The sequence below is a fragment of the Oncorhynchus masou genome, chromosome 1 (assembly GCF_036934945.1).
Source record: "Oncorhynchus masou masou isolate Uvic2021 chromosome 1, UVic_Omas_1.1, whole genome shotgun sequence".
Taxonomy (NCBI): Eukaryota; Metazoa; Chordata; class Actinopteri; order Salmoniformes; family Salmonidae; genus Oncorhynchus; species Oncorhynchus masou.
The window spans coordinates 24,437,380-24,462,256 of record NC_088212.1 but is presented as its reverse complement, the minus strand read 5'-3'; the positions used below and the strand labels follow the sequence as shown (position 1 = coordinate 24,462,256).

The following is a 24,877-nucleotide window of genomic DNA, read 5'->3' as shown; positions in this document are numbered from 1 at the left end:
TTAAAAGAAAAACTCAGAGTGTGTTTGCTACAGGCATGCAATCAGCGTGGAATTCAAAAGCTAGCCCAGAATCCACAGTTGTATAATCAGAGAGCAAATGGAGGAAATTAACCCTTTTGGCATCATGGCACAAAGACTCAAAAACATCTTCCCAAATCAGTAAGAAAGGCATTTTTAAAGTGACACCAACTACATTTTAGTCATTTAGCAGATATTTTTTGTAACTTTGCACAAAACCATATTACTACATATTACTACCACATCTACTATGAGTAGCAAATGGTGGATAATAATAAAGGACATACAAAGAATATTTTGTACACCTGATCAAAATGCTGAAGCATCCTTAGACAGAGACACACAGAGACACACAGAGACACACAGAGACACACAGAGACACACAGAGACACACAGAGACAATATGAGGGCAGTTGAGAAAAGGAGGAGTGATAATAACAGATCAAAGGAAATGAAAAACACCTCATATTTCTCTGCCGATATTAAGTCATAACTAGATCCTGACAGCTGTTGTGGAGTGGGCACTGAACGTAGGGTTTATAGGCCTCTCATTATTTAACATGATAGAGTCTCCCCATGGCCCTATGAAAATTTCATGGCAGTATTACAGCTAGTTCACTGGCTCCTCACTACTACTCAACATTTATGCGCATGCAAATGGGAGAGAGAAGCCAAGGCAGCTATGATAAGGCCCTCTCTATTGGACTAACACAGACATAACAATAACTGTCCACTACTGTGTTCCTACAGAAGTAGACACACCCACAATATGGAAAGACTGGGATGAGGAGGATTTGCTGGGACCTGAATATAACAATTTTGCTCTTACAGATAAGTATCAAAAAGGCCAAAGCCCAGGCAAGACGGACCCATGACTGCAGTGGTGCAGTAGCCTGACTTAGATGTTTCCTGTCTCTGGATCTGCATACAGAAAAAAAACATTCCTGTAAATAAAGACAGCTGTCTTCCAAGTGACAATTATATTGACCGTAGTCAGATGCTCCACTGATTAAAAATTGATCCATTTAGAAAATTCTAATCAACTGAACAGGATTCTTTCATATGTGGGATAAGGTGGAGTGGAGGTGGTGGTGGGGCAGCAGCTGACACAGACCTGTTATTAACCCCTGCACCTCCACACAGCACCCCAGCAGCACCCGTCCCCTAGCGCCCCGGGACCAGACACGGCCCAGACGCCCTGAATTATTCAGTAGTCTAGCAGAGGCTACGGCCACCTTGTCTATTTATGCGTGGCAGAAAGGGGTAGTGGCTCTAATGGCCTGTCCAGAGGAGCCCTGGGTCCCAGCGGAGTCACCCGTGGAGGGAGGAGGGGCCATAGCGTAGGGCTGCAGGGGATGTAAGAGAGAATTCATCAGTGGCTGAGGTCACAGCGGGTTAATGATGTCGCACGTCTAGACGGACGCTGGGCTCACACCCTTCCCAAAAGGCTATGGGGGTGTGGCCGGGGTCCACTAATATTTTTATCTCTAAAGGAAAACTAGTGCCAAAACATTAACTCTTTGGGGGCATTTGTAATAAGCTGGTGTTGTTGACTTTTGCCATGGATCCACACATGGTTACACTGGGTGCATCCATATTTCAACCACCACATAAACCAAATGAAACAATGACCATCTCGGCTGCTGGTGATATGTACTGGGATTTGCTATATGTTTTGATGGTGCTGTCTACCACAACATGCGATCTAACATGCTATCTAAATACCAACAACGACGAGACGGCCTACAGGGAGGAGGTGAGGGCCCTCGGAGTGTGGTGTCAGGAAAATAACCTCACACTCAACGTCAACAAAACTAAGGAGATGATTGTGGACTTCAGGAAACAGCAGATGGAACACCCCCCTATCCACATCGATGGAACAGTAGTGGAGAGGGTAGTAAGTTTTAAGTTCCTCAGCATACACATCACAGACAAACTGAGTTGGTCCACCCACACAGACAGCATCGTGAAGAAGGCGCAGCAGCGCCTCTTCAACCTCAGGAGACTGAAGAAATTTGGCTTGTCACCAAAAGCACACAAACTTCTACAGATGCACAATCGAGAGCATCCTGACGGGCTGTATCACCGCCTGGTACGGCAACTGCTCCGCCCACAACCGTAAGGCTCTCCAGAGGGTAGTGAGGTCTGCACAACGAATCACCGGGGGCAAACTACCTGCCCTCCAAGGACACCTAAACCACCCGATGTTACAGGAAGGCCATAAAGATCATCAAGGACAACAACCACCCGTGCCACTGCCTGTTCACCCCGCTACCATCCAGAAGGCGAGGTCAGTACAGGTGCATCAAAGCTGGGACCGAGAGACTGAAAAACAGCTTCTATCTCAAGGCCATCAGACTGTTAAACAGCCACCACTAACATTGAGTGGCTGCTGCCAACACACTGACTCAACTCCAGCCACTTTAATAATGGGAATTGATGGGAAATGTAAAATATATCACTAGCCACTTTAAACAATGCTACCTAATATAATGTTTACATACCCTACATTATTCATCTCATATGTATACGTATATACTGTACTCTATATCATCTACTGCATCTTTATGTAATACATGTATCACTAGCCACTTTAACTATGCCACTTTGTTTACATACTCATCTCATATGTATATACTGTACTTGATACCATCTACTGCATCTTGCCTATGCTGCTCTGTACCATCACTCATTCATATATCTTTATGTACATATTCTTTATCCCCTTACACTTGTGTATAAGACAGTAGTTTTGGAATTGTTAGTTAGATTACTTGTTGGTTATTACTGCATTGTCGGAACTAGAAGCACAAGCATTTCGCTACACTCGCATTAACATCTGCTAACCATGTGTATGTGACAAATAAAATGTGATTTGATTTGATAAATAAAAAAATCCCTCAGGTGAAGAGAGTTCACTTCATATCATAAACTGAATACATCAAATGAGGGAATACCTCTTCAATTCACAATCACTAGGAGGAATTCTAAGCTCGCCTACAGAGCCCCCTTGATTAGTGACTACATACACTTACCCCCTTATCATCACACAGACAACTAAAACCACTACAGTGGCACCTCCACCACGGTAGAGAACAGTGGAGACTTGAGGGAGGAGCTAAAGGAGGTCGGCTCATTGTAATGGCTGGAATGGAATAAATGGAACGCTGTCAAACACGTGGTTTCCATATGTTTGATACCGTTCCATTTATTCCATTCCAGCCATTACAATGAGCCTGTTCTCCTATAGCTCCTTCCACCAGCCTCCTCAGGCAGAGAGTCATTCAGTAATCAGGGCATCTCTCCCTGAGAGGTTAAGGCACAAGGGTGGGGAACACTCTTGGCAACCGCTCTGTTGTCATGAGTTCTTCTATCACCTTGGTGATCATGTTGTGTCACGCAGGCCTGGGCAACTACAATCGGGGGCCTGATTGGTGTCACATTTTTGCCCCAGCCCCAGCTAACACACCTGACTCAAATAATCAACTAATCATGATCTTCAGTTAAAAATGCAATTAGTTTAAATCAGGTGTGTTTGCTAGGGATGGGGGGAAAGTGTGACACCAATCAGGCCCCCGAGGACTGGAGATGCCCAGACCTGTATGTAGTGCATCCGCCCAATCTAAGGGATAAGCACGACAGGAAAAACAGGCACAGGAGAGCACAACCTCCTGTGTAGTCCAGAGACAAGCCAATCAACAACAGCAAAACACATCAAGGCAAAGTAGCACCGACAGAGGGGAGTAAGTTCAGATTTACAAACTAGTGAAAAGTAATCAACAGTATACCCAAGCACCAAGCCATCGTCAATTGAGCGGACAAAAAGATAATCAAGTCCAGGCTGGGGTTAAAGAAGCATATTTATAATATCATCCAAAATAGATTCATGAACTTCAAGGTTGGGTTCTTTAAGAGAGAGTGTGCTCGATAGGTCTGATGAGGCGGAATGAGTTTAGCCTTCAATAGGCATATGTACTCCCACTCTCCACCACTGTGCTCTGCTTATCCTGCATCTGATACCAAGCACATTTACTGTTGAGGTCAACATCTCTGCCATGACTGAACCAAACCAAGGGCATCCCATGGCAGGGTAGAGAGGACACACAGACACACACACCTCTCTTATTTACACAAATGTAATTTCCACAGCTCCGTCCCTCAAGGTGACTGACTATGCACATAACTTAGAGATCCACATGGGCTCTCCTGATGGGGATGTCATAACAATGAGAAAACAAGGTGGGGGAGATGCACTATGAACATTCAAAACACTGTGAAAACAGAAGTCACAAAATACAACAACCAATGTCAAATGTGTTCTAAATAATCCTTCTATACACAAGAATTGCAAACCAGTTGGAAATATGCAAATCACAAGATGTTTTGTGTGTAATATGGCTATGGCTAATGAGCATGTGCTATATTTAACATTCATCCACAGGCATGCAATTTGAGAGCAACATGAACTCATCCTCTGTGCAAAGACAGTCATGCTGCCTAAAGCTACATCTCCTGATGTGAGGAGAGAGAGCACCTAGGGTAAGGGATGCACTTTAAATGCTGCCCTATTCAGCAATCCACTGGTCCACTGGTGTGTCATAATATAGGCGCTGGCCCTCAGGTTTAAACCTCCCTAGAGACAGAAGAGAAAGCGAGACATCCCACGCCCACATTTTTCTGTTTCAATGGAAGTCAATGAACTACATAGACCAGACCCAGCTGCTATCGCATTGGTGTTTATGGGAGAGCCACCCCCTGAAGTAGACAGGAACTTACAATTTAAAAAAAAAAGTAAACAGCCTGAGTGAACTATCTTCATTTATCCGCCATCGTTGCCTCCCTATTCCTGCTCTTCTCTTCAGGGTTTTCTTCCTCCAGTCCCATCCTGTAGAAGCCTAGAGCAACGTTTAGCTAAACCTGCTGGCTTACGTAGGCAGAGAGAGTCCCCAGAGGGCTGAACAATCAGACAATTTCAAGATCATGAAGCATTAAACCAATCCCGGCAGGGTACACTAATTAAACAGCCGAGCCCGGCACAGCCAACCAATCCCCACAGAGCAATTAAATCCATCCCCTCTAAAACACTGTAGAACCTGTCTGGGGAAAACAGCCGAGAAGAGAGAGAGGGGAAAAAATTATCATAAAATTAATCTGGAAAAAAGGGAAAAACTATAGGAGAATGCAGTAAGAGACTAACAAGGGAAATTGAAAAGAAGCGATTTAATTCAGCTCTTTGTTCTTTTTCTCCTTTATTTTTTTTAAAATTACAATTCAAAATGCCTAAACAGTCCTTTTCTTTCAACTGAAGAGGGGAATTCTGTGACCACATTATAATGCAAAAACAGTGACCCTGTTGCCATGAAAAAGTGCATATTTAATTAAGATTAGAGAGTTCAGGAGCCACCTTGAGACTAGCAAAAAAGAGAGGCCTGCCTCAGGGCCTACATTACAGAGCTGCGAACACAGTTGCAACACACAATCAATACCCCAACGTCCTCCGCCATCAACATAAATTAGAAAGTGACAACAGAAGGATGCCATCAGTTGTGATTCCAAAATAAGCGTTTGCATGGAAACGGAGGTGTGAGGAATGGGGAGAGGGGAGCATGGTTATGTGGGGGAAGAACTGATGTCTGCGACATTGCTCTCTCATCCCTCAGAACATACCCAGCAATCTGGGAACACTCCCAAAACATTAGCTAACATTCCCATTATGTTCTAGTTTTGGATGATAACGTTTGGATGATAACGTCCCACAAACATTCAAAGAATGTTTTTGATCACAAATTTAAAAATAGTTTATTCAATATCCTTGGAATATCCTAACATTCACTAAAATGTTGGTCACAACATCTGTAAAAAAGACCACAGAACATTCCCCTAACTTTCTCATTAGGTTGCCAGGGAATGTAATTACATAATGTTCCGGTAATGTTCATACTGCCGCAACAAAATGTGGGAGCAATAGAAGTGGTTCTGAGGAAACATGACAGGAACGTTCTGCTAATGTTGATGGATATGTTATTCAAAACACACATAACAAGAAGCAGGGAATATTCCTACAATGGTCTCATAATGTAATAGTGTGACATTATGATGGTTCTAATAACATTCCCTGAACATACTCCAGCAATAAAGTGCTGGAGCAATAGAAGTTCCCGGAATATTCCGTTCATGTTGAAGATATTACAACTAACACCTATAACAACAAACAAGAAACGTTCCTGCAAGACGCTTATAAAAGTATTAAGGTTATGACGATCCAGAATTGTTCTAAAAACATACTTCAACAATAATGGGAGTAGTTCTAAACACATTGCTGCAATGTTCTGCTAATATTGATGTGTAATGTAACAGTATTATCTGAAGTTGCCAAACATTTAAAGAAATGGCATTTCAATCTTCTTACATGATTATATTTTATAAGGGTACTGTCCAGACATAGCTGGATCTTTTAAAAAAAATGGTAATCAAGTAGGATTGAACCTGCGATCTGCCATGTTCAAGCCCTGTAGGCTACTAATAAACATCAAAACAGCCAGACTTTACAGTGTATAAAAAACATTTGTAGAGTAAGAAATAATAAAGGATACTTCTTTTTCTAGACAAAGACCAGAACCTGGAAGTCAGAGTAAAGGTGTAAACAGGTTTCTATTTCTGTTAGTTTCATCCCAGCAGGCGCAGTGTAACAACTCCAGGGATCACACTCCAGGGATCACACTCCAGGGATCACACTCCAGGGATCACACTCCAGGGATCACACTCCAGGGATCACACTCCAGGGATCACACTCCACCATTCCACTCTTTCTGCTCCAGCCATTACCACGAGCCCATCTTCCCCAATTAAGGTGCCGCCAACCTCCTATGCCTGATACAATCATTGTAAGAATGTCATCATCAGATTTAGTGTTTTGGGAACCTATCTCTTGTAATGTCCCCACAATGTTCCTATGTTCCCACAACCTAAAGGAACAATAAAATAACATAAAATGTGTTCTGGGAACATTCTTGCAACGTCAGGGGATTGTTTTTTCAACCTAATAGAAACATTGTAATCATCAGCACAACTGGACAGGTTTTTTGTTTTGGGAACATATCTTTTGTCATGTCCCCACCATGTTACAACAACCTAAAGAAATGTGTTAGTTTGAAGGAAGTTGCAAACTGCTAACTAGCAAGACTTCCAGTCATTGCACTAATGCTAGTTAGCATTGACTCGCAAAACTACCTCGGTATTTCAAAATATTTAGCTGGAAGTACAGAGACAAGACAATTGCATTTTCCTTATGGTGTTGAAGAGATGCAGAAATTACCAAAGAAGAGATATGACAAGAGCAGTAGCGATGGCAGGGAAACAGTGGTCTGGATGGAGAGATAGACTTGCTCTCTATGGAGCGTGATAGCAGCTGCACAAAGACAGGACTGGCTAAAATAACAAGCCTGATTCATCGGTTTTTATTGTAACACACCTTTTGTATCATTTTGATAAAACAGAGGACATCTGCTTAGAAATAAAAAAGCTGTTTTGATTTTATTTTTTTTAAACACAGAAATAAAGGGGCCATATTTTCTCTTCCCTCTTCTGTTAAATTGAGGACAAATGGGCCCTAGAAAGGTGTGCAACGTAGAGTCCACCATATTCCTCCTTTCTAGTAAACACTCTGAGCAATGACACATAAGACCGCCAGGGATCCCCAGAGACCCTTGAGAAGAGCATGAAGGCATTGATGTCAAGAGCTTAGGGGCCCAGGAGCACCCTCCACACTATCCACACCTCCACTGCACAACAGAACAGGCCTGCTAGCATCCTCACCACACATCATACAACATACAAAGCCAAGCGCTCACACAAAAACCAGGGTCTCCTTTTTATCCCTGAGAACAAAATGGACAATAGGGGGATGAATTACAGCCACTGAAGCCCTGCCAAATACAGCAGAGAAAGGCTGGAAGAGGGACGAGAAAGATAGAGAAAAGGGAGGAAAATGGAGGGGATTCAATGTAAGCTCAGTAAAATGAACAAGAAAGGCTGGTGCTCAATACGTCTGCAGTGCTGTCAGACAATCAAAACAAATAAAGAGCGGCCGCTGTAGAGATACACAACTCAATATGGACTCACTGGGCAGGGAACTGGCTGCCAGCAGGGAGAAGGGACACCGCTTTATACCCATACCGATGAGCCACTCCCGCTGAATCCCCCCTGGCCTGCCTGCCTGCCTGCCTGCCTGCCTGCCTGGCCCACTGCTGTGGAAGAGGAGCCTGCCGCCATGGAACCTTCATCCTGCAGACTAATGTGTCCCTGAAGTTTTGTTAAAGCTGGTTATTTACTCCTGCAAAGCAATTGCTTCAGCCTAGGGGCAGCAGAATAAAAAAATAATAAACAGGACTGTGAAATAGCACATGCCTTTTGCGATGAAGCACTGTCAACTACCAAGGGGGATTACTGCTTCAAAATTGGGGTGCAGGCTTTGGATAGGACATTTAGGTAAGGCTGAATGCTAAAGCAGAGGGTGAGACACCTGAGAAGAATACAGAGGGTCATAAACAGATGATCAAAAACTAAACCATGTTTCTTAATAACAATATCTCAATGTATATCCTTGTTAGAAATGTTCTCACACTGTTCAAAGAAAGCCTATGACTAGTTCTGTGAACGCAAGAACTCATCATCATTACAAAGACATCACACACCCATATCAAACTGCAGTACTTATCCTGCGAACAGGGGCAAGAATGAGGTAAAAACGAATGCGGATGGGTATGGAAATCTGCTCGAAGGAAGGTCAAAGTGATTAAGCTGACATTAATGACAGGTCTACTCTTTCTGTGTGAATGCTCACCGTAGCTGTCTCTAAACCCATTTGTAATTCCGCTCCAAACGATGAAGCATCTGCTTTGAAGTCTCTACCACTAATGCTACACAGAGAGGTTAAACAGCTTAATGCTGAAGTCTGTTTCACTTCTCTCTCTAATGTTGCCTGCGTTTTATATACCCGGGTTATGGCTCCTGGATTTCACAACTCAATTTAACCCAGCTAGTTCTGTAAAAGCTCTCTCCTTTCTTATTTCCTGTCCTTCTCACTGTCAAAGAATAAGAAGGGGCTTATGGTAAATGAGACCATGGCAGACGTAACCCGTCCGTTATCTCCCAATGAGGAGGTGTGAAAGCATGTTTGAAGAATGTTTATCTAGCAGGGCATGGATGCAACACAGACCTGTGGTGATGAGGCTGCAGCTTCAGTCCCACTGCTTCTAAAAACCATGCTTAATCCACTGTGGCTTGGTTTGGAAAGGTCTGTCAAAGAGGAGATTGCAGGTCTAAACGGATGGACCTATCTTCTCTTTACTCGAGTATAAATTTAGGTCAGCTTGGTATCCATCTCTGACTCTGCATATGTTTGTATGTGGGAGTGAGTCAACAAGGACAATCTGCACATTTGCATTACATGTGCATGTATGAGTATGGCTGTCCTTATGTGATTAATATGTACCCTATGGAGGAGGTACGTGTCCACATGTCTACACACAAGCGTGTATGTGTGTGCATGAGCGTGTCGGTCTGTGTGTGCATTTTCCTATTTCATACCCTGGGGCTCTGTCTCTATCCATGCTGCCTCCCTGGGTTGCCCATGCTGTTTGTGGTTGAGGCTATCAATGGCTGCCTCTAGAGCCATTTCCCCCTCTCCTCCTTTATAGATCACTCAGTCATATTGAACAAAGCTTTCTCAGGACACAAACACTAACCCTCCCCTCAACCCTATAGTGCCCTAGACCTGGCATTTCCGGTAAATTATGAAATGATGGTAGGGCCTTATGTGACAAAAACAATAACGAGAAACAAATCTATTAAAGCATGAATGAAAGGGAATGAGAGACCTGTTTTCACAGCCAATTTGAGATTGCAGGGTTGGGTTTAGGGGGGCGGGAGCAGCCGGCAAACGGCACACAGAGAGAGCAGGCTGGTAGCAGCGGCAGCCAGGCTCACAGGCTGCAAAGCAATTTCACTGTTTGGCAATACTGTTGTCTCTGTCTGTGGATTAGAGCTGACACGGGACCGCCTGTGTCATGCTAAATGTATACAATCACAGCCTTTCGTTCCTGATGTAAACTCACTGCCTCAGAGAATGATGGAGAGAAGAGTATGGAGATGTGTGGGTCTGGAAAATACCATCAAATAAGTGCATTGCTTTTAAACCATATATAATGAACACAGCATTCCATCACTATAAGACAACAGGGGGATACTCAAATGTATTTTATATAAACTTGGAGCACAGTAATGATTTGAAGCTATAGTTGGTGTCTACATTTGGACAAGGTGGGGCGGTAGCCTAGTCGTTAGAGCGTTGGACTAGTAACCGAAAGGTTGCAAGTTCAAATCCCCGAGCTGACAAGGTACAAATCTGTCGTTCTGCCCCTGAACAGGCAGTTAACCCACTGTTCCTAGGCTGTCATTGAAAATAAGAATTTGTTCTTAACTGACTTGCCTAGTAAAATAAAGGTAAAATAAAAATAAAAAAATAAAAAAGGTTACCTGGAAATCTGATAAAACACATTGCGTTACACTTCAAAATGTACCTGATGAAGGTTGATTACTTTAAAAAATAATCTTCTAAACACATGATGTTTCCTCTCTGATATTTTGGATAGCTAAAGTGTGCTTTATATTGTGAAAACAATAAACAATGTTATTACAATGTAATAACTTCGTAAACTGTGTCCTCTTGTAGTCTGACCTCACCTTTTTGTCACCTGGGTCTGAGAATGCTCCCTACTGGCTGAATAATATCCTGATTCCTGGGCGTTCTCGCTATTGGCTAAGACTTGGCTTGGGCCCGGCAGGACATCTCCTGACCCGTCCTTTCCATGGTCGCCCACGGAAATGCCATCTGGCTGGGGTGAATGATTACACTGGCAATGGCCGTGTGACCTGCGGCCAGCGGGAACCAAGGTCACTCCACCTCAATGCTCACATTACCTGTTCTCTTTTTGTTAGGTTCGGGGTGAATCAGCCATCTCTGACTATTCTACCACAGAAATCAAGTTCACACACAAATTAATTAAAAATGAAAAGCTGAAATGTCTTGAGTCAATAAGTATTCAACCACTTTCTTATGGAAAGCCTAAATAAGTTCAGGAGTAAACATTTGCTAAACAAGCCACATAATAAGTTGCATGCACTCATGCAATAATAGTGTTTAACATGGTTTTTGAATGACTAGCTCATATCTCTGTACCCCAGATATACAATTATCTGTAAAAGGTCCCTCAGTCGAGCAGTGAATTTCAAACACAGATTTAACCACAAAGACCAGGGAGGTTTTCCAATGCCTCGCAAGGAAGGGCACCGATTGGTAGATTAAAAATAAAACATACACTGAATATCCCTTTGAGCATGGTGAAGTTATTAAGTACACTTTGGGTGGTATATCAATACACCCAGTCACTACACAGATACAGGTGTCCTTCCTAACTCTGTTGCCGGAGGGGAAGGGATTTCACTATGAGGCCAATGGTGTTCAGAAAACTGAGAATGGATCAACAACATTGTTGTTACTCCACAATACTAACCAAATAGACAGAGCAAAAATAACGAAGCCTGTATCGAATACTAATATTCCTAAACATGCATCCTTTCTGCAACAAGGCATTAAAGTAATATTGAAAATAATGTGACAACGCAATTATGAATATGCCTGAATACAAAGTGTGATGTTTGGGGAAAATCCAATACAGCACACTACTGAGTGCCAATCGCCATATTTTCAAGCATAATATCTGGCTGCGTCATGTTATGGGTATTCTTGTAATAGTTAAGGACAAAAAATAAACTGAATGGAGCTAAGCACAGGCAAAATCCTAGAGGAAAACCTGGTTCAGTCTGCTTTCCACACTGGGAGATGAATTCACTTTCAGCAGGACAATAACCTAAAACAATAACCTAAGGCCAAATCTACACTGGAGTTGCTTACCATGAAGACAACTAATGTTCCTGAGTTACAGTTTTGACATAAATCTGCTTGAAAATCTATGACAACACTTGAAAATGGTTGTCCAGCAATGATCAACAACCAATTTGACTAAGCTTGAAGAATGTTGAAAAGAATAATGTGCAAATATTGCACAATCCAGGCTTAGAGACATACCCAGAAAGACTAACAGCTGTAATCTGTGCTAAATGTGATTCTAACATGTATTGACTCAGGGGTGTGAATACTTATGTAAATTAGATATTTCTGTATTTCATTTTCAATTAATTTCCAAACATGTTTTCACTTTGTCATTGTGTGTAGAAACCCCCCACCGACTTAATCCATTTTTAATTCAGGCTGTAGGCCCTGAAGGCCATGTAGATATAAGTTTTATAGTAATTTCTATAGATTCTATAAATGTTCACTTTAGCCTACTAAATAAACTCCAACATATGACTGACATCAATATTGGGATTTTTCAAGATGTTTCTTTTGAGTAATATTGCATTATTCAGTTAACAGTAATTTTGTCATGTTATCATTTTCAACGTTACATTATGAACATGAATGACTTTGTCAAACAGAATATCAGTGGCCTCTCGCTACGTTAAATCATAGACTTGATAGATATTTAGATATTTTGGTTGGAAACACTTTATTTTGAGGTGTCAGGCCTCATTCAGGTAGAAAAAAAGTAATGTGCAAATTGATTTATTCGACTCAAACCTGAAAAAATGAGAAGTTGGCAATTTGATTTTAAGCATTGGTCACTAATGCCAGGATTGCAGCAAACGAATTATGTAAAAACATGCTATTTTGTAAGAGGAAAGATGCAAATGAATCTCGACGTAGCCTATAGCTACATAATAGCTAAACTCGCCCTTTGCATCACTGATTGAATGAGTAGTCCAGCGATTGGGCGGCACAATAACAACCGGCCACACAAGACAACCCAGAACAGATCAGATTTCTTTTCGGCAGGCTTTTCCGCGGGACCTGGCTTGCCATGCTCCAGTCATTTCTCATATTACAGAACATCAATCATACAGTAGAGACTGTGCTTTTGCGCTGGCCGAGCCTGATTTACAAACATTAGCGAGGAATACAATTACAACAGTCCTTGCCCGAATAGCCTTGTGCTCACAATGCGGCTCGAGATGAGAGGAAGGGGCTATAAACATCTGTACCGAGACGCACAGATAAGCGAATTACATCGTCAACACTCTAGCTTTTTAGTGATGTCAAGTCTTACAGAAATTCAATTGAAAAGGTTAATAGAAAAACGCTATAGTCGTATGTCAGTAGCCTAATAGGTTGTAAAACTATTTGTCAATTTACTAGACAAGTTTGTAAAACAGGATCATTGACAACTTTGTGATAACCAAGTCAATATAAGCTGTATATTTTGTGAAATCCTCATTCAAATGTCTGACTATTCACTGAACACGGTTTGCATTAATCCTACATCATTGCCCTTAGCCAAACAGACTATCATGATTTTACACATATGTTTTAACGTGCAACACCGGAATGAACAATAGCCCAAATAGATTACATGATAACGTCATTGGTAGACTCAGCCTATAATAAATACGCGTCAAGTTTTTCTGACTGGGCTATTATCTAAAAGAGAAATAACAAACAGTCAATCAAGTAGGCTATCCAACGGTAGCCTATAGCCTATGGCTTGAATAAGTGATGATTATTTAGCAGACGAACAGAAGAAGAAAAAAACTTTCATCAATCTAATTGTGGCAAACAAAGTTGATTGACAAGCAAAAACGAATGATCATATTGTTTTCAAACACAGAAAATAAAATAGAACCAAATATCGCTAAAGATATCGTAAAACCACGCACCATCATGACACAAACGGAATAAAACATTAAGCTGGTGAAAAGTTACGTCCTTGGAGCAAGATTCATGAGGACATAAAAAGTTTCAATCCGTTCTGTCTACACCACTGATGGGCATTATAAAGACCGAATCGTATAAAAATAAGGTCTGTGTCCGTGGTGCTGATCCCAGTGGTGAACGCAGAGCGGAGGCTACAGAGCGCCTGTGCTACTCTATGGTCGTTCCATCGCTGATCAATGATTGAACTGAACAAAGGCAGAAAAGGATCAATTTCTAATAACTATCAATGCAACACCGCCGATTTCTTTCTCCATTCGTCCACAATAACATATTTCCCATCATTTTAAAGTACACAATGTTCTATGAACACATGCAAGCAAAAAGGTAAAGGATAACACTAACCTGAAGCCGCCGTAGATCAAATTTCTTCCAATATTGAAACATCGATCCCACTTCGGCGGCCATCTTGGGGGATATTGAAGATATTTTTTTCAGCGGCTGCAATAAATATGTGGGCTGGATTTCCCTTGTTAAACAACGTTAACGATTACTCGTTCTACTTTTAAAAAAATGCAACGAACACAAGAAAGTCCACTGAACTAACGCAAATGTGTTTGTTAAAAAAAATAAGTGATGTCCTGGTGGACCGCGAGTGTTTTTGAAAAGAAAAATAGTATCAACGCATTTGTGCAGTCCCGGTTAACCGGACAAATTGCATTTGATTTTGGTTTGTCAAAGTTATCAATAATGACGTAAGGGGTTGATCAATAGCCTACCGTCTGGTAAAGGGAAGGAGAACAACAATGTAATCTATGCATATCGTGCTTATGGAAATCCGTCTACCATGGTATAAAACAGTTGCGTCCATATCTTCAGTCCTTAATGGAGCCTAAATAGTGAAATACACAGAACACCTCTTTTTATGTTTACACCCCTCCCTCCATTAGTTTAGGCTACAAATAACAGTGAATGGATGAATAGACTATATATCCATTGCACTTTGGATTTCTGCTCATCTGAATAAATAGGCGCAGATCATTGGCAATGCATGCACCTGCTCTGGTGAACGAATAAAAACTAGTTTAATTTGTGATCATGTTAATTCATTACCATTTCAAAATGTGAAATAGTAATACCACAAAAACCTTAGCGCACATGCACACGCACGCACGCGCGTGCACACACACACATACATACATACATACATACATACATACATACATACATACATACATACATACATACATACATACATTGACGCTACTACACACATATTACAACTGCTGCTACAATACTCTTATTTACTATTGCTAGAACTGCACAATTCAAATTCTTGCCCCAAAATCCCCCCTTCCCACTTAATGTGTTGTGAAAAGTGTTATGAAATGTAATGTCATGTAATATTTGAAATTGAATATAACTGCCTTAATGTTGCTGGACCCCAGGAAGAGTAGCTACTGCTTTGTGTAAATATTGTACTATAGATTGTTGCCTTCCTGTTTTATACTTGTGCTAAAATGTACTATTCTATTCTACTGAGCCATTTACTTTATATTTGTAATTCTTATATTTTATTATTTCTTATTGTTGTTGTATTGTCTAGAAGGGACCTGCATGTAAGCATTTAATTGGACAGTATATACCATGTGTATCCTGTACATATGACTTAGAAAAACTTGAAACTAATTTGAAATAACTTCATAAACATTTCACTGTCTAAACTTTGCAAAATGATTCCCACACATGCCTAGTTACTGATTATTTAGATATTTCAAAGTTCCATAAAAAAATATATGTAACATATTTTAGAACTTAGTTAATATGTGAAAATGAATTGATCACTCTAGCAATTGGATCTAGCTTTGATATCTGAAATTGAACAGTGGCTGGTATATGGTGGGTTAACTGGGTCTCAGAAAAAGTGGGTATGCAGGCATAGAAAAAATCTAGGTATTGTATATCTGGGATACAGACTGGTACTGGATGATATGAGACCTGTAAAAACAAAGGCATATGGGAGGTATTGAGTAGCCTACTTAAAATAATGCATATTATTGACAAATTGACAGAAATCCTCTAGAGTCTACTCTGAGCAGTGCCCGTAGGGGGTCAAATAACATGTTTATGAGGTCAATTACTGGATCTTAATTTTGATTAGAGAATGAAAGATTATAGTGTGAAAACAGTACGTATATGGTATCTGAGGAGTTACAAACGTGTGTATTTCTGTTTCATCACATCTGGAGGCTATACAGGGGAAAGGAAGGGGAAAGGGGATGCCTAAGTCAGTTGCACATCTGAATGCATTAATCCGAAATGTCTCTTCCACATTGACTCAACGCCTGTGAATCAGAGAAGGATTCATATGTAATGAATATCATATTGATATAGTGTTTTTCAGTGGTAGTTTACTTTTGAAGAGCACAGGTAGACAGACACATGTACATCAAATACGAAGACGATATACTACGCAGGCATTCATGTCCATCACCACTACTCTGGAAAACCTGCCTCTGTTTACATGAAGGGGTTTGTAAGAATTTGTTCTTAACTGACTTTCCTAGTTAAATAAAGGTTAAATAAATACAAGTAAATGCATTTGTAAGACCAGTGAAGGCTGCAGACATATTCCATAATATACAATAAAGTTGTTTTCCATCATACTTGACTCTCTGTACACCATAGACTTGCATTCAAATTTTTGTAGTGGTGATGGTGGAGGTGGTTGTTTTACCAACTCTGCACTTTCAACAAATAATTTCCTTCCACTATTCAACGCATACCGAGCAAAGCTAAGCTTGAACAAGAACTGTTTTAGTGTTGTCTGCGCTCCCTGGTGGCTGTACATGTTCTTAGGGTACAGTCGTGCACTGAATAATATTCTGACCAAACAAAGTAGGCCTAAGTAGGCCTATGTTACCATTAAACACATCCTTTGATTTAATTACCAAATCATTGATAAGAAAATACGTAATAAATGTACATACATGATAATCTGGAGCCATGTGAAATCACAAATATAGAAAAAAGTAATTAACTCAGGTCACTGTGAAATGCATCATAATACTGTTTATGTGTTTATTCCATCATACATGACATCCCTTTAAAAACGTCTGTAAAGAGAAAATAATATGCATATATTGTTGTAATTTAGCAACTTAAAGTTTATTACTATCTGAACCATATGTAAGTGAGGAATTTCATATTCTCTTGCCAGACATAAATCACCTAGGGGGAATTATGAAGGAAGCTTATTAAAAGTTTCAGTATTATTGCGTTTTATTGGTTGCTCGAGGGTGGCAATGAGATGCAAGCCTCATATGAAAATAATAACATCTTAGTTAGCTGTGATTTATCTGGAAACTTAACATTCAAATTAGAGTCGATATGGAAGACAATTTCATGCCAGGGTTGTTGCCACAATAAACCCACCGGGCTGTGTGTTTTATGTAAATATATTTTTAGTCCAAGTTTGACTGAACAATTCGGCGCTTGCAGATTTCATTCTCAAGCATATCGATCAATCAACTGAGTGAGTAATCTCACATATTTGATCAACTTTTGAGCAGTGAATGAACAACCAATATTGACAGATGCAGCTTATTTCCACTTATATTACATGTGTATCAAATGCAGTAGGTCAAGTAGAAAGAGATGGTTAAATTGAAGAAGAGCCAGCAAAACTTTAACATTCAGGTGTATTACAAATGTGCAGTATCAGTGGCTCATTTTCAAAGAGCCAAGATAAATTTGGTTTGACACATAGAAAAAATGTGCTGCTAGCACTGCCTACTGGCCAACAAGGGTAAATCGTTTTCAAAGTCAAGGCATCGGCAACCTAGTATTGTGTTTTAAAGTTATCTCCATTGCCACCGTCCATTGTTATGACAAAGCCTTTACAGTGTAGTGAAGAAGGCGCAACATTGCCTCTTCAATCACAGGAGGCTGAAGAAATTTGGCTTGTCACCTAAAACCCTCACAAACTTTTACAGATGCACAATTGAGAGCATCCTATTGGGCTGTATCGCCGCCTGGTAAGGCAACTGCACCACCCACAACCGCAGGGCTCTCCTGTGGGTGGTGCGGTCTGCACAACGCATCACCGGGGGCAAACTACTTGCCCTCTAGGACACCTACAGCACCCGATGTCACAGGAAGTCCAAAAAGATCATCAAGGACAACAACCACCCGAGCCACTGCCTGTTCACCCCGCTATCATCCTGAAGGCTGGGGCCAAGAGTATGAAAAAAATCTTCTATATCAAGGCCATCAGACCATTAAATAGCCATCACTGGCACAGAGAGGCTGCTGCCTATATACACAGACTTGAAATCATTGGCCATGTCACTTTAATAATGTTTACATATCGTGCATTTCTCATCTCATATGTATATACTGTATTCTATACTATTCTACTGTATCTTAGTCTATGCCGCTCTGACATAGCGCGTCCATATATTTATATATTTTTAATTCAATTCCTTACTTAGGTTTGTGTGTATTGGGTACAGTATATGTTGTGAAATTGTTAGATATTGCTGCACTGTCAGAACTAGAAGCACAAGCATTTCGCTACACCCACAATAACATCTGCTAAACACGTGTATGTGACCAATAAAATTAGAATTGATTTGATTTCAGTGTAACATTTTCTGGTTATTGGTCTTGTAAATGTTAACAAATACCTACAAGCCTATAAGCCTCAGTCGAAAATCACTATGAGTAGAAAGGGCACATCATGCTCTGCTGCCTGCTTTAAAGATCTGCAGTTACTGAGGAGGATGGCTTGTCTTTCTGACATTGGGAAAACAGTAAGCCCCTTGGACTTAACCCTTCTAATATATCCTATTTCATCAGACATCCCGGAATTTGTGCAAAAGGGTGTGTGAAGAACTGAAAAGAGACATGACATCAACTATCTTGTGACATTAAATCCATCCATCTATCTCCCATGTAGAGTATGTGTGACTCAGTTATAAAGACTAAAATGCATGAAGAAGAATCAAATGTTCAAAATATATTCAATTAATTCAAATGCCCCCAAGAACACACCCCACCACTGACCGTCTATTTGGGTGGAAAATGTTTTGACAAAACATTAATTTGGATACTGTATAATTAGAAAATCCTTAATGAACATTGGCACCATACCCCTATTTTCCATAGCTTTTTTCCTGTGCTATGTGAGAAAGTCACCAATATGACAAAAATTCAGAAGTTTAAACCAAACAGAGCTGCTACCCAGAAACACCTCTCATCACAATAGTTATGGTCCATCAGGAAATGTAATGGGACAGCTGGTGGATGGAGCCCAGCAAGTGGAGCTGTCAGTCAAACCTCTAGCTTTCTACTCAAGCCATATCTGATTCTAGTGTCTCAGTGATGTGATGGAGTGTTGGGCTGTTACTCTAAATCGTAGTTAAAGCACTGACAATAGACCAAAAGGAAGGGGAATTCTTAGTGCTCTTTACCTGTGTCATGGCCTATAGAAGGCATGGATATTTTATAGTGTATGGGTAGGGAAGGTTGGCAATGGGTGTGGTGGGGTATCACTAGCCTATATATCTACCCCCTAGTGATCATCCTGTCACATTATAAACCGTCAAGGATCCCTCTTTGCCCTTTTCCAGCTACTATACAGACATGGTGAGTAGATGCTCACCCCTTGGCTGGATCTAATCCTAGGAAGCTTCAGAGAGCCATGTGCATTTCACTGTGTGAAATAAGTGATCCCAAATAGATTTTTAGTCATGAATCATTTGGTTGGGCAATTCCTGTTCCCTTCTAGTTGTATCTCTCTGGGGACAGGATGCTGGCAGTTCTCATATTTTTTGTCATTTAATGTACAGAAAGATTGAGATTGATATGACTACTCTCTCTCAGGTTTATTGCTGCTTTTTTTGTTAATCGAGAATATGAAATTGTTATTTTTTGGGCCGACATAGAGCAGATCGTTGGTATCTAACTTTGAGAGAATGGGCAAATTGAAGTAGGAGTAAGTTCTGTAAACAAATTAGAATAGCTTTCTGATAAGATGTAAGGCATATGTTTATTGAGGAGCAACAATGAGGTGCAAACATTTTCCATGGGTCTACGATTGTGTTCATCCTCATCTCAACCCATTCTGGATCAAATAATCATCAACTCAACTCATCATCAATGCAACTCAACTCCACTCAGCGCAGACAATCTTTCACTAAATTGAGATGAGTACATACCTATTGGCACAATGACCTTCAGCTGTGAAGCACAACTGTTGGTGGGGCTAATCCACAGCATCTGTTAGACATCAGCTGTCGGGAGAGGCCTGCCAATCCTGGCACTGTAATGTCATCAGACTGCATTCCCATGCTCTGTTTTCACGATTCCATGGTAATCCCTGCCTTCATGAGATATCTCCAATCAAACGTGGCTCAGTGCACCACCCTGTCAAAGCCTAGGCCCCAGTGCATAATCCCTCATATGATCCAGGGGCTCTGAGTACGGGAGGACCACTCCCTCACCATGCTAATTATAGACTCCCAGAGAGGAGAGGGCTATGGAAGTAATTGAATTGCAAAATAAGAAGTATTTCAGGTCTTCATTATGAAATGTGCGCTATACCATCAATCATGTTTAGTGTGCAAGGTTATAGTAACCCCAGTCAGATATTTAGTTTGCTGCCATGATCTAAGTAGGTTATAGTAAACCTGGTCAGATATTTAGTTTGCTGCTATGATCTAAGTAGGTTATAGTAAACCCGGTCAGATATTTTGTTTTCTGGCATGATCTAAGTAGGTCATAGTAAACCCGGTCAGATATTTAGTTTGCTGGCATGATGTAAGTAGGTTATAGTCACCCCGGTCAGATATTTAGTTTGCTGGCATGATCTAAGTAGATTATAGTAAACCGGTCAGATATTTAGTTTGCTGGCATGATCTAAGTAGGTCATAGTAAACCCGGTCAGATATTTAGTTTGCTGGCATGATCTAAGTAGATTATAGTAAACCGGTCAGATATTTATTTTGCTGGCATGATCCCCCTTTTCTCCATTTCTGCCTGAATGACGTATCCAAAGTAAACTGCCTGTAGCTTAGGCCCTGAAGCCAGGATATGCATATAATTGGTGCCATTGGAAAGAAAACACTTTGAAGTTTGTAGAAATGTTAAAATAATGTAAGAGAATATAACACAATAGATATAGTAGGAGAAAATCCAAAGAAAAACCAACCAGAATTGTTTTTTGAGAGAGACCCTCCTTTTAAAAATGCAAGAGAAAGGCCATATTGTAAATTGGATGCAATTCCTATGGCTTCCACGGGGTGTCAGCAATCTATGTTCAACGTTTCAGGCTTGTAACTCCAAAAACAAATAAGAAATAAAAGTTTTAGTAGGACACAGTCTTGGAAATCCGTGTTTGCACGCCATGAAGAAATTACGCACCTGCCAAAAGCGGTTTCCTATTGAACATACTTCTTTCCAAAATAAATATTATAGTTTGATTACATTTTAGGGTATCTGAGAAGTAAATAGAAATGTATTTTGACTTGTTGAAACAAAGTTTAGGGGTAGATTTCGGATTCCTTTCCCTGCAAGTTGAAGTCTAAACAGACTTTTGGGGATATAAAGAAGGATTTTATCTAACAAAACGACACTACATGTTATAGCTGGGACCCTTTAGATGATAAATCAGAGGATTATTTTCAAAAATAATATTTAATCATTATATGTTGAATGTATGAAACCTGTGCTGGTCGAAAAATATTTTTATGTGGGTCGCCGTCCTCAAACAATCGCATGGCATGTTTTTGCTATAATATCTACTGTAAATCGGACAGTGTAATTCGATTAACAAGAATTTAAGCTTTCAGCTGATATAAGACACTTATATGTACCAAAATGATTAAAATCCATAATATATATTTGAATTATGCACCCCCATTTTCACGGGAAGTTGTCCAGTTTGCTGGCATGATCTAAGTAGGTTATAGTAACCTCAGGCAGATATTTAGTTTGCTGACATGATCTCATTTTGTGAAAAAGCCAATAATAAATTAACAATCTCAGGTGATCATGGTACCAATTGCTGTGTGTTTGTTAAATCCAGGCCCACAGAAAGCAAAGAAGAGAGCAGAGGGAGCCAACTCCAATGTGTTCTCTCCATGTTTGAACAGGCCCAGATCCACGAGTTCAAAGAAGTAAGTAGACCAACTTGATAAATTGCTTCTCCGAAGCTAGTTACATTGCTTTTCATTGATCATGCATCCTCCGATACACACCCCAACCAAGCCGCACTGCTTCTTAACACAGCATGCATCCAACCCGGGAGCCAGTGTTTGCACGCCATGCACCTGGCAACCTTGGTTAGCACGCACTGCGCCCGGCCCGCCACAGGAGTCACTGGTGCGTGATGAGACAAGGATTTCCCTACCGGCCAACCCCTCCCTAACCCGGGCGACGCTGGGCCAACGCAGTGGTTAAGGGCGCTGTACTGTGGTGCCAGCTGTGCCACCAGAGACTGGGTTCGCGCCCAGGCTCTGTCTTAACCGGGTCCTGGCCGGTTAAGACAGAGCCTGGGCGCGAACCCAGTCTCTGGTGGCACAGCTGGCACTACAGTACAGCGCCCTTAACCACTGCGTCACCCGGGAAGCCCTGGAAACGTGAATTATTATGTGGATAATAATTCATGGACCTTTTTGCAGGGGTTGATAGATTTTTTTGTTAGGACAAAAGGAGTCTAAAATGTCCAAGTGGAAATTACAAACTCTAATAAGCCTTTTTAAACCTCAAATACATTAAACATATGCATATCCTGCTGCATTTCCTGAAAATTCTCAGCAACAAAAGAGTAATCAAATTAAGATCCTACATACAGTACATACTGTATGTATACTTCTAATAACTACTACTACTCTTCTCTTTTTAAAAATGCCTTCCTCACCATCTTAAATAAGCATGCCCCATTCAAGAAATTTAGAACCAGGAACCGATATAGCCCTTGGTTCTCTCCAGACTTGACTGCCCTTAACCAACACAAAAACATCCTATGATGTTCTGAATTAGCATCGAACAGCCCCCGTGATATGCAACTTTTCAGGGAAGTTAGAAACCAATATACACAGGCAGCTAGAAAAGCCAAGGCTAGCTTTTTCAAGCAGAAATTTGCTTCCTGCAACACAAATTCAAAAAGGTTCTGGGACACCGTAAAGTCCATGGAGAATAAGAACACCTCCTTCCAGTTGCCCACTGCACTGAGGATAGGAAACTGTCACCACCGACAAATCCACTATAATTGAGAATTTCAATAAGCATTTTTCTACGGCTGGCGAAGCTTTCCACCTGGCCACCCCTACCCCGGTCAACAGCACTGTACCCCCCACAGCAACTCGCCCAAGCCTTCCCCATTTCTCTTTCTCCCAAATCCAGTCAGCTGATGTTCTGAAAGAGCTGCAAATACTGGACCCTACAAATCAGCCGGGCTAGACATTCTGGACCCTCTCTTTCTAAAATGATATGCCGTAATTGTTGCAACCCCTATTACTAGCCTGTTCAACCTCTCTTTCGTATCATCTGAGATTCCCAAAGATTGGAAAGCAGCTGCGGTCATCCTCCTCTTCAAAAGGGGGGACACTTTTGACCCAAACTGCTACAGACCTATATCTAGCCTACCCTGCCTTTCTAAGGTCTTCGAAAGCCAAGTCAACAAGCAGATTACCAACCATTTCGAATCCCACCGCACCTTCTCCGCTATGCAATCTGGTTTCAGAGCTTGTCATGTGTGCACACGATATCTTAACCGCCATCAATAAGAAACAATACTGTGCAGCCGTATTCATTGACCTGGACAAGGCTTTCGACTCTGTCAATCACCACATCCTCATCGGCAGACTCAATAGCCTTGGTTTCTCACAAATGATTGCCTCGCCTGGTTCACCAACTACTTCTCTGATAGAGTTCAGTGTGTCAAATCGGAGAGCCTGTTGTCCGGGCCTCTGGCAGTCTCTATGGGGGTCAGTTTTCTTGATATTCTGATCTTGTGTGAAGATAATGTTTTATACACTGATCTTTACAGGAAGCCTACTGATCGTAACAGTTTGTTGAGGGCTGATAGTTGTCACCCACTTCCCTTGAAAAACAGTTTGCCCTACAGCCAATTCTGTCGAATCAAAAGAATTTGCAAAAAACAGTCAGATTCCGACAGAAATATGGCTGAGACGCAAAGAAAGTTCAAGGAGAGGGGCTACAAGAATGATCAGATTAATATTGCCATTGAGAAAATTCAAAACAAAACATGACCTTTTTCAAGGTCAGTCTCGCAAAAAGACGCATTCTTGCGTTCTAACTACCCGCTATTCAAAGTGCTCTGAACAAATTAAGGTAATTGTTCACAGACATTGGCACATTCTAAAATCCGATGATAGTCTCGGTAATGTGTTTTCGGACCTTCCCTTGGTCGTATTCTCGCTGGGCAGAAATCTCAGAGACCAATTGGTACACTCTGATTTACCACCCCAAGATATTCCTGAACAACGTCTATTTGCGCCCCTACTGGATGGAAATAACAAATGTAATGGCTGTGCTCAATGCAATGGCACTTATAAATGTAGATCCTTCAAACACCCACAAACAGGGAAATCGATCCCAATAAAAGGTGTTATTACGTGCTCCACTAAGGCAGTTATTTATCTTATAACTTGTCCTTGTGGTAAAAACTATGTAGATAAAACAAAGCGCGAATTAAAAGTACGTATCTCAGAGCACCGTAGCACCATTAGGTGTAAAAACTTGACTTATCCAGTTGCGGCCCACTTCTTGTAGGCAGGCCACTCGATTTCGTCTCTGCGTTATATTGGCATCGAACATGTCACCCTCCCTAGGAGAGGGGGTGACCTTGATAATTTATTGTTAAAACGAGAGGCTGCCTGGATCTTTAATTTAAAGACCCTTGCGCCCTTCGGTCTCAACGTAGACTTTGATCTGAAGCCATTCTTGTGACTTTGCCATTGTAATTGTGTGTAAACTTGTATAGTCAAATTAATCTATGATCGT

General features: G+C 41.0%; 1 protein-coding gene across 1 annotated transcript in view; it reads right to left on the bottom strand.

The window, feature by feature from the left end:
* The window catches only part of LOC135539932 (homeobox protein cut-like 2), a 124,884-nt gene extending 110,495 nt beyond the window's left edge, over nt 1-14,389 (bottom strand). Inside the window, exon 1 of the mRNA XM_064966211.1 lies at nt 14,252-14,389. Within this exon, the coding sequence (XP_064822283.1) occupies nt 14,252-14,314 (63 nt within the window). The 5' untranslated portion in view covers nt 14,315-14,389. The remainder of the gene's footprint in view (nt 1-14,251) is intronic.
* Nucleotides 14,390-24,877: the final 10,488 nt, after the last annotated feature.